We start from the raw sequence: 10,817 nt of genomic DNA on the forward strand, positions 1-10,817 counted from the left end.
TTGTTATTATTATTATTATTATTAGCAATTATTATTGATTTGGGCTGAATATTTTTTTGTTATCGATAATTCTTGTGGAAATTTTTGCGTTCGAGAGGTGTAAATTATTATTCTTTCATCAGTCACAAATGATGTATTTTCTGAATGTCATAATTGTCATCAGGGATGACATGAGCCGAATGATTAATTGTGCTCATTCTCGGTTAATTATTGTGAGGATTAATTCTGTTGTGGAGTGATGAAGTGGGAAGGGTTGGGCTCTTGTTTCATATCACTATTGAATTAATATAAATATCTCGATATTGCAGCCAGGAGAAAATATCAAAAGAGAATCTCACAAACACAATGTAAAATTAATGAAAAACGTCAAATTTGATTTAACTTCCACGATTTATCACTCCTCAACAGGATTATTTTATAGATATAGCTTTTATTTTTATATCGAAATAAATAAATCAAAAATATCGTTATAATTGTTACCGAAACTAGTTTTAATGCCTAATGCAATCATTCTTGATTCTCTCATCGAGTAATTTTTGTTTGATGTATTATATGTGTATATAAAAGTTCAAATTTACGCAGATTCATTATTCCGTCACTATTCTTATTTCATTTTTATCAAGAGATAATCAATAAAAAATTTTGAAGATAAAATTTCCTTATTATGTCCAAACTATCAAGAAAAATTAATATTTGGAGGGAGCGAGTATTTGAGAAAAGAAAAAAAAATTCGATTTGTCTTTTTTTGTAAATTTTATTTATATTGTGGAATAGAGTCGTGTGGCCATAAATTAATAGTTCTTAGCGAGAATTCCGTCCTTCTTGCCTAGGCGAACGATGCAGTCGTCGGACTCACCCTGAAACATTAATTAAAATAATTAGAATCAATCAAAACGTTTTTCCATCCTAAATTGATTGACATGAGTTTTAAATCCGATTAAACATGAACTTATCTCGTTAATTGGTGGATTTAGACGAAAAAGTGAGAAGAAATTTTTTGCAGGAAATTCAATTCTCTATAAAAAGTATTCAGCAAATTTTTGTCCAAACCCAGTCATTACCGAGATAATCGCATAATTAAAAAGATGTTCAAACTGCACTCGATGAAACATCGGTATCAACAGTCCCATCAATTTCCCAATTATCTCGTTAACCCCTGGATTTGGGGAAAAATGTCAAGAGACATTTTTCATGGGAAATTTAATCCTCTCCAAAAAATGTCCTATGAAATTTCCTCCTAAACCCACTCACTCCCGAGATAAATCCCACCTACAAAATCCTCTTCTTTCCCCCCTCCACAAAAAACAACTAATTAACCAAAATAAATTAATTACCATACGACGAATGGCTCCACAGATCGCGTACATCTTGTGTTGTCCAGTCATGCGTCCAGTGGTTGGATCAACATCAGCAAGAGTCAGCTGAATGGACGCATGGTCTTTGGCGTGAATGATTCTGTTGCTCGAGGAGCTGAAAACACAAGGCATAACCTCACTTCTATTCTCACTCATCCCCTGCAATTTTCCCTTCCAAAAACGTCCAGAAGGGTACAAAAAACGTCCCCAATTGAGCCCCTCGCAATTATAGAACTAATTAGATAATTAAATCTACGAGAAAATTATAAAAAAAAAAATTGAGGGAGAAGCACGTGTGACACTCACCATTTCCTCGGCCAGTACAGGTCGACGAATTCTCTCGCGTCGTTTTCCATTTTCTACCTGATAAAATACCCGGAAAATTACCAATTAATACTCCACAAAATTAATGGGAAGAACTTGGGATTAATTAATTAATCAGAAATTATTTGCGTTTACGTACTGTCGAGGGTTCTCACGCAGGGTTCCAAACCGGAAAGAGGGAGCCAGGAAGAGATTTTCGATATATCGAGAGCGACACTGCCGCCATCTTCAGGACGCAAAACCGCGGGAATATTTTTTTAAATTGAATCTTCGAAATTTTAAGAAGGTTGATCAGTTGTTTTTAGTTGAAATGATTGAAATGATTTGGTAACTGGGAATTATCTGGGGAATAAGTGGTTTTGGGAGAAAATGTCACAAGACATTTTTTGTGGAGAATTGAATTTTCTACAAAAAATGTTCTGTGAGATTTTTGTCTAAGCCCACTCATTATCGAGATAATTGGGTAATTACTGAAGGTTTCATTATGACGTTCTATCGGATTCGTTTTTAACATGTTGTTAATTATCTCGATAATGAGTGGAATTAGAAGAAAATGTTCTCGACACTTTTTGTAGAAAACTAAATTTTCTACAAAAAATTTCTTCCGACATTTTTGTCTAAATCCACTAACTAACGACATAATTGGGCAATTAACACAACTCTTAATTCCAATGTTTTATCGAGCTCACTTTTCGTATCTCGTCAATAACGCGATTATCTCGATAATGACTGGATTTAGGAGAAAATGTCCAGCATACTTATTGCAGAGAATTAAATTTTCTACAAAAATGCCTCATAACATTTTCTCCTAAAGCTGATAGTTCTGGAGGTAACCGCGTGCATAATGAGTCGACAATCAACCTATTGAAACGAAGAGTGAAACTTGACCTTTCTTAACCGAAAAAAAATCATTAAATCGAAAACAAATTATAAAAAAAATTGAAAAAATTTAAACAATCGTCCCGTTGGACCGTGCTGCCCCCTCCAACCCGCGAGCCTCACTCAGGTGCATCACCACCGCGGTGGAACGTCGAGTCCGTAGTCATCGGACGACCGATCGCGGCCGCTGATGTGTCTCGCGGCTCCTCCCTCAGTACTATGAGCCCCATCCGCGAAAGCCATCGATATTCGTCGGCAATTCCCCATAAAATATCCTGCCCACACGTCTCGTCGCGTTCGCAGCATCGCGAGAATTTTTTTTCATCATGAATTCGCGAAGTGGCAGGCGGTAGTGACAAGTGCCTCGGCAATGTGCAGTTAAAAAAAATTCATATTTTTTTAGTTCAATATTTTTGCCCAATCGCGACAACTATCCAGTCTATTTTCATCAATTAAAAATGTCCATGAAGGTAATTACACCAATATTTCATTAACATCGCGATAAAAAATTTGTTTCGCGAGATTTTTTTTTTCACTTTGGAAACACTAAATTGAGGCGAATGTCAATAGAGCGCCCACAAATTCCTTATCTCTCATCAATATTAACGCTCGTCGGGGACATGCGTGTTCCATTAACACGTGTTAAAAGACGTAAATAATTTATGAGACGCGCGAGTCCGGGAAAAGTCGTTCTTTTGATCTTGCACATGAAATGCAAATTTCCGTCTACTTAATTAGTCATTAGCGAAAAAATTAACTCAACTGTTTTCACGACCGTGATCTACATACATCCATCAACTTTCGAAATCTTTTGATTTTTTTTATTTGTCGGCTGATTAATGGAGATTGATTAATAGAAAGAATCTCCGTGGGACGTGGAGCTGCATCTGTCAGCGGCACGTGGTGACTCGAAACGTCTTCGGGTTCTCCTTGAGTCGGGACGGGTTCATATTGACTGTAAAGATAAGGTGAGTCTTCCAAATTCCGTAGATTGATGGAAAAAAAATGAGACTCGGCTTTTATCATGAAAAAAGAGCAGAAGAAAACATTTACTTTTCGTACTAGGACGAAAAAGAGGACTTTACAAAATCGATTGAAAAATAGAACTTTTTTATCACACGTGCACGTAAAGTTTGTATTTTCTTTTCTATTGAGAGGGAGAAAAAAATTACTTCTTGTCCTAGGATGCAAAAAAAAAAGATATCGCGCCGTAGGACTTCCTGAACACAAAATCAAATTAAAAAAAGAAGTTTCCATCGCGCCTGAATTAAAAGTTTGCATTTCCCCCTTGATAAGAAGGAGAAAATGATTACTTTTCGTCCTAGGATGGAAAAAAGAGCGATTTCCTGCTCTAGGACTGTACGAATGCAAAAAAAAATTTCGAAATCCAGTTCCTATCACACCTGTGCGTAAAGTCGGTGTTTCGCTTCCTAAGAAGAGGGAGAAAACTCTACTTTTCATCTTAGAACGGCAAGACTTGGAATTAATAAATTAAATAATTAACGAAATTCATTTTTAATTCAGGACGGCACGACCCCGCTCATATTGGCGGCCGCTGGGGGCCATATTGAAGCTGTAACCGAGCTATTACAACAAGGGGCGGATCCTAATGCCAAAAGGCTGGTAAGTTCTGGTTGTGACCCCTTGTTGTGGGGCCGTCCACCCGAAAAAAAAAAAAATAAAATAATGAATGGCTGTGGATGAATGACTCTCCACTTGGCCCATGATACCCTGTTATTTACGAGTCCTTCTACACAAATAGAATTTATTTTCTACTCTTCCCCCACTATTCGCTTTACACCAAGATCATTATTATTATTATTATTATTATTATTATTATTATTATTATTTACTCGTTAATGAGACCGCTATAATATTAAACATTATAAATAAAATATTTATTAAAATATTTTTTAAAATATTAAAGATTATTATTATTATGCCAATTTAACACTTACAATTTTTTTAGGGGTGGGGTCAATAATGACCCCATCCTATGAACAAAAAAAAAATTTTTTTTTTAATGAAAAAAATAATTAATGGAACAGAATTTTTCAGAAACCGGAAAAAATGTTTGCGTTTTTTTAAAAGTAGTGTAGGAGAGAGACAAATTTCAACAATGTAGATCGGAATTTTTTTCAATTTTTTTTTTCGACTTTTTATGGGCGGTAGAGAGATAAAAATAACCGGAAAAACAAGTAAAAAAGAAGATAAAATACGAGGATAGACTCACGAATGAATCCTCCAACTGTCGTTGACCTCAAAGAGAAGAGGAACCTTCTCGCACACGTTGAGGAATTACGTAAAACGGTTAACTCACGGGTTTTAAAACCGCCGGACCATTACGCAATACCGAACAGCCTCTGGGCTGGAGTGATTTTTTGTTAGCAACACTCCGTTGATCTCCCCTCCTGTCTCATGCACTCTCCTCCAGTTTCATAAATAATTTTCAATCATGAGCGCTCGCTTCCGTGACTATTTTCACATTTTTCAAGTCACTTAAAATTTTTATTTTTTTCATCAAATCCATTTCATTCAATAGATTAGAAAATTCGATCTGAAATAAAAATTAAAAAACCCGTTTTGCCCCCCCCCCATTTCTATTTCACGAGTAACATTCAGAATTAATTTTTGAGTGGAAAGAGTTATTTGACTGTAACTCAGAAAATTAATGGGGTAAAATGGGTCGTTTGGATGGGGTCATTATCGACCCCGTCCCATGAAATTCTAAATGTTGAGAACTTTTTTATTTTTCGGGTAATAATCGGATACTCTAATTTTCTTTGGAATTTTTTTCGTCAGTCTTTGTTGATTTATGTTAATGAAGAGAATGGGAATTTGTAAGGGGAGGGAGTTGATGTCCATTGAAATTCCAGTCACGTGAGAGTCAAACGTATTTTTCACTCCCATTTTTCACGGCTCGTATGAAGGTGAAACTACGGTCTCGGTGTGTTCTAGAATTTCAGTGGCTTTTGTAATGGATATACCGGTCCATGGGGCACGTGAATATTAATTTTACCGAGACCAAATGAAGTTGAAGTAATAACTAATAGCATTAACGTGAGAAAGAAAGGTTTTTGAGGATCAAACAATTCGCAAGAATGGTTAAGGGTAAGGGTCAAATGGTTTCGAGAGTCGAACGGATTAGGTCAGAGTAATTAGAAAGGGTCAATTGACCTTCAAGACAATTTAACCCTCGACTAAAAATAATTGAAAAAAATCAAGGGTCGTTTGACCCTCAAAACGTCGTTTACTACTTGAAAAAAAAATAAACTGAACGTGTTTTTTTTTCAATTTCCGTTGCAGACTTCAACAACAGCTCTATTTTTCGCAGCCCAAGGGGGCTTTGTTGACGTTGTTAATTTATTAATTGAGCACGGAGCAACTGTCGACTCCTGCAGCATCGTACGTACTTCATATTTTAAATATTTCAACTTCTACCGCGCCCACTTCATTTGCATTTATTCCCATTAATTTTGATTGATTGACGCCCGTTCTAATTCTGATGATTGATCTCATCGATAGGACGGCGGCACCCCTCTCTTCGTGGCATGTCAATGCGGTCATCTGGATGTTGTCGAGAGCATGATCGAGAGGGGGGCGAATGTTAATGCGCATATGAAGGTAATACAAGAAATCTTTCTGTCACAACGAAAAAAAAATCGTAAAAAACGTGATGTACACTGAGGCTTATTTTTTATGCCAATTTGTTTGAAAAAAATATTTTTCAAGCGGGAGAGGGGAGGAGTCAATAATGACCCTATCCTATAATTTTAAAAAATTGAAAATTTCATCAATAATTAATTATAATCAGTCCAATAGAATTTTTGAAAAATAAAAAAAATCTCTCATTTTTTAAAATGCCGAATTAACGTTTTCAAAAAACAATTTTTTGAGTACGAGGAGGGAGGGGTCAATAATGACCCCATTTCATAAACGAAAAAAAAATCTAAAATTTTTTTAAAATGAAAAAAAAAATTAACGAAATCGAATTTTTTAAAAATTAAGAAAACTTTCTCTTCGCGAAATTTTTTTCTTCCAACGAAAAAAAAAAAATTGCAATATGCGTGATGTTTACACCGGAGTCTCTAGTCTTTTTTGCGGATTTATTGATTTACGAGAGGAGGGGTGGCTTTACGTAGGACGGAGCGACAGCGCTATTTATAGCGTCTCAGAACGGTCACGTGCGGATTCTGGAGGTTTTGCTGGAGCACGGGGCAAAGACCGACGCTGCGAGAACCGATGGGGCCACACCACTGTGGATTGCAGCGCAAATGGGACACGATCATGCTGTCAGAAGGCTCCTCAAGGCTGGGGCCAAGGTCGACGCCACGAGACACGTAAATAAAGAGACTTCGAGGACTTTCCACGGAAGCGAGACTCTAGAGGAGTTATGATTTTATTTTTTTTCAGGATGGGGCGACACCGCTATTCAAGGCGTCTCATAAGGGCCATACGGCGGTTATTGGGGAGCTGCTCAAGTATCGGCCGTCCCTAGGAATTCTTCCGGTAAAGTCGAGGATAATAGGGACATGATTTTTTTAAATATTTTAATTTTTTTGGATATGGGTGATTTAATCAATGAATAAGTCCAGATGAATAAAAAAATTATATCTTCGATACAGCTGTAATTGTACGTGGATACGTCCATGGTCTTTCCTTCTTTCTCGAATTTCCTCGAAATTTCTAGGAACTCCTTGAATTCTCTAGAAACTCCCTGAATTTCCTCGAAATTTCTAGAAACTCCTGGAATTCTCTTGAATTCTCTAGAAACTCCCTAAAATCCCTCGAAATTTCTAAAAACTCCTTGAATTCTCTAGAAACTTCCTGAATTTCCTTGAATTTTCTAGAAACTCTTTGACTTCTCTTGAATTCTCTAGAAACTTACTGAATTTCCTCGAATTTTCTAGAAACTCCCTGAATTCTCTCGAATTTTCTAGAAACTCCCTGAATTTCCTCGAAATTTCTAGAAACTCCTTCAATTTTCTAGAAACTCTTTGAATTCTCTTGAATTCTCTAGAAACTTACTGAATTTCCTCGAATTTTCTAGAAACTCCCTGAATTTCCTCGAAATTTCTAGAAACTCCTGGAATTCTCTTGAATTCTCTAGAAACTCCCTGAAATCCCTCGAAATTTCTAGAAACTCCGTGAATTCTCTAGAAACTTCCTGAATTTCCTCAAATTTTCTAGAAACTCTTTGAATTCTCTTGAATTCTCTAGAAATTTCCTGAACTTCCTCGAATTTTCTAGAAACTCTTTGAATTCTCTTGAATTCTCTAGAAACTCTAGAAACTCTTAAATTCTCTTGGAATTTCTAGTAACTCCTTGAATTCTCTCGAATTTTCTGGAAACTCCCTGAATTTCCTCGAAATTTCTAGAAACTTCTCAAATTACCTCGAAATGGCTAGAATTTTCTAGAATAAGGGCCGTCTCCCAAAATGATCCCCCCATATTGCAACCATAGACGTATCCACGTCAAAAAAATCCTGCACCTGAGGAGGAGTGCCTTGAGCATTCGAAACGACAGCGTTAAAGCCGAGACAGGACGAGAGAAACATTCGGAAGAAAATTGCAAAAATTGCAAATGCGTAAACGCAAAAAAATGTTCTCTCAAATATTATTATAAACATAAAAACAGAAATGTCAAATTAATTTTTGCCATGGTGGAACGTAAAATCCAAGAATTTTTTTATAATATCAGACTATGACAGTCTTGTCACAAAAAATTGTCACAAGACTGACATAAATCTTACATGTAGTGAAAAAAATGAGGGTCATTTTCGCATTCCAAAAATGTAAATATCCTCTGCACCACTCATAAAGAATAAATGAATAGAAATTAAGATGAATTAAATTCAAAATAAAATCCACTCGTTGCGGTATATTCCGCCCCTTGACATTAAACCACTCGACTAATTCACCGGAAGCAATTCAACTCATTTCCCATATGTTTCATGTACAAATGGAGAACGGTGAAAGTGCACTGCACGCAGCAGCCTTGACGGGACACATGACCGTGGCAAGACAATTGGTGGGGGCTGGCGCCGATCCACTTTTAGTCAATCAGGAGGGACTTACGCCCCTTCAACTAGCACTCAGGCATTCGCAGGGGCAGGTCGCCAATTATCTCAAGGACAGAGTCAGGTCGAGAACTGCATCTCGCTGATAACAACTGTCTGAGCACAATTTTTCAAAATCGAAAAAAAAAAATTTCCTTTCGCCAATTTAAAAATTTTTATTGTGAAAAATTCGAAAAAAAAGGGCAATTTCACTAGAAAGATCGGAAAATTTACCCACAGATTGAAAAAAAAATCGACCCTCTGCGGCCTTTATTTCTCGAAATATTCAACAAAATGTATTTCAAAATTATTTCGTTTTTTGGCTGTATCTCGCGAAATAATGGGGCAAAATGGGCGATTTTTTTTTCAATATTCCTTAAAATTCTCCGATCTAACGAATGCAGTTGATTTTTTTTTGGAAAAAAGCCCCTGAAAAAAAGTGGTTAAATCGAAATTGATGATTCAACGGGAATTTTCTAAAAATAAAAATGAAAAAGCGGGCAAATGATGTTTGACGCTTGACGACGATGATTTGCACCATTTACTTTCATGAGATGTGTGTCAGAGGTCGAGGAGACCATGAAATCTGTAAATACGTGAGGACAGTGATGACATCTAAAAAAACCGATATTTATTATGAAAATGTCATTCCCCGAGAGAATGTAAAAACCGTCCTCAAGTTTTAGCACAACTTCATCGTTTTTAATACTTTATTGAGACTGTAAATGCCTTAGGAGTCGTATTAAAGTGTTCATGGAGTACGAGGGACGTTGATTAATGCGAAAAGATGATTGAAATTTCAAATTTTTGGAGAAATTTGGAGAGAGAATGAAATTGATTTGTTAATGAGCGATTTCAGAGAACATTTCGAGGACAATTTTTCATAAAATCACCCATTAAAGAGATCATTTCGAAATTATGAAGCGTTGGGAATAAATTTTCGTGGGAAATTTAATTTTCTGTATAAAGGAGTGAGGTAGAGACGATAATTTCTAGACAATTAAATTTTCTATTAAAAATGTGATGGACAAAAGAGATTTTGTCCATCACTTCTCAGCAAAAATAGTCGCGATGAATCATTGAATCTCATTCCTCATTACTGAATTCAATTTTATTGAATAATAAGCAACTATTTTTCCAGTCTTCCTACTAACTTATCGTGGATAAATGCATAATGTTTGTTAATTGTTATAAAGTTGTGAACGAGAGAAATAAAAGAATTCTATGAATAAATTATGCCATTGAGAATGAATCACGAAGCTTTTTCTTATTCTTAATTTATTCACTTCTATTCCAGAAAAATATATTACTTCGTATTGTACATATTTTTAATTTTTCATTATAATTATCAACATATTGATCATAAACTATAACTTATAGTAAAAAGCGAGGTGAAAAAGTACTAGATAAATCCCAAAAAATGACTCGTATCGAGCCAATTATTCAATCACCTCCGTAATTATTGAATTTACGAAAAAAATGTTAAGAGACATTTTTCCGTAGCTGACGAAATTCCCCCCAAAAATGTCTCTCGACATTTTCCCCTAAACCCACTCATCACCAAGGGAAATCCACAATTACCAAAGATCAATGAAATTTACGTTATGAAACAAACGTGCCACAGAATTATGGAATTATCTCATTGACGAGTGATTTTAGGAGAAAATGTCAAGAAGCCTTTATTGTAGCTTGAATTAAATTCTCTACAAAAAAGGTCCTTTGAAGTTTTTGGCTAGAACCACTCATTAACGAGATAACAGCACAATTACCAAAAATGTCCATTTCCATGTTTCATCAACTCGATCTTCCCTGTCTTGGTAATAACGCAATAATCTCGTTAATGAGTGGTTTCATCGGATAATGTTAAAAGACATTTTCTCCCAAAGTCAATAGTCCGCGAGATAATTCAACAATTCAGTGATGACATGAAACAACTTGACTCAAACGTCGAAATCGCTGTTGATTTCCCTCAATCCCTCAATTATCTCCGTAATCATCGAATTCAGGAGAAAATGTCAGAAGACATTTTCCCCAGAGAATTTCCTGACCCCCAAAAAACGTCTCTTGACATTTTCTCCTAGAGTCACTGATCACCGAGATGATACCACAATTCACTAGTGTCATAAAATAGCCCAGGTAAACCGTATAATTCCCTCAACGAAAAAAAATTCACATTTTCCCCCGAACCCACCCAAGTCAC

General features: G+C 35.9%; 2 protein-coding genes across 3 annotated transcripts; one reads left to right on the plus strand and one right to left on the minus strand.

Moving 5' to 3' along the window:
* Positions 1 to 729: 729 nt before the first annotated feature.
* LOC107037420 (40S ribosomal protein S21) lies at positions 730 to 1,895 on the minus strand. The gene is made up of 4 exons (XM_015255971.1): positions 1,819 to 1,895; positions 1,662 to 1,718; positions 1,335 to 1,470; positions 730 to 857 (listed from the first exon to the last, which is right to left on the minus strand). Exons 2-4 carry the CDS (start codon positions 1,709 to 1,711, stop codon positions 792 to 794), a joined length of 252 nt encoding a protein of 83 aa, XP_015111457.1. The 5' UTR covers positions 1,712 to 1,718; positions 1,819 to 1,895; the 3' UTR covers positions 730 to 791.
* An 838-nt stretch (positions 1,896 to 2,733) lies between these two features.
* Positions 2,734 to 9,869, plus strand: LOC107037418 (ankyrin repeat domain-containing protein 29). Of its 2 annotated transcripts, XM_015255969.2 has the most exons (8): positions 2,734 to 3,028; positions 3,416 to 3,526; positions 4,083 to 4,181; positions 5,865 to 5,963; positions 6,084 to 6,182; positions 6,701 to 6,898; positions 6,972 to 7,067; positions 8,527 to 9,869. In XM_015255969.2, exons 1-8 carry the CDS (start codon positions 3,017 to 3,019, stop codon positions 8,722 to 8,724), a joined length of 912 nt encoding a protein of 303 aa, XP_015111455.1. In that variant the 5' UTR covers positions 2,734 to 3,016; the 3' UTR covers positions 8,725 to 9,869. The 2 variants fall into 2 exon arrangements, with proteins under 2 accessions (XP_015111455.1, XP_015111456.1); XM_015255970.2 differs by lacking the exon at positions 3,416 to 3,526.
* The last annotated feature ends 948 nt before the right edge of the window (positions 9,870 to 10,817 follow it).

Source organism: Diachasma alloeum, unplaced genomic scaffold (genome assembly GCF_001412515.2).
Source record: "Diachasma alloeum isolate Michigan unplaced genomic scaffold, Dall2.0 Dall_scaffold_00219, whole genome shotgun sequence".
Lineage (NCBI taxonomy): Eukaryota > Metazoa > Arthropoda > Insecta > Hymenoptera > Braconidae > Diachasma > Diachasma alloeum.

Bases quoted from the DNA above. Each gene is read 5' to 3' on its own strand.
- LOC107037418 (XM_015255969.2), top strand. The intron at 4,182-5,864 runs GTAAGTTCTGGT...TTTCCGTTGCAG, and splicing joins ATCCTAATGCCAAAAGGCTG to ACTTCAACAACAGCTCTATT. The intron at 7,068-8,526 runs GTAAAGTCGAGG...GTACAAATGGAG, and splicing joins CGTCCCTAGGAATTCTTCCG to AACGGTGAAAGTGCACTGCA.
- LOC107037420 (XM_015255971.1), bottom strand. From the start codon at position 1,711: ATGGAAAACGACGCGAGAGAATTCGTCGACCTGTACTGGCCGAGGAAA. The intron at 1,471-1,661 runs GTGAGTGTCACA...TTGTGTTTTCAG, and splicing joins CTGTACTGGCCGAGGAAATG to CTCCTCGAGCAACAGAATCA. The intron at 858-1,334 runs GTAATTAATTTA...TTAATGTTTCAG, and splicing joins GTGGAGCCATTCGTCGTATG to GGTGAGTCCGACGACTGCAT.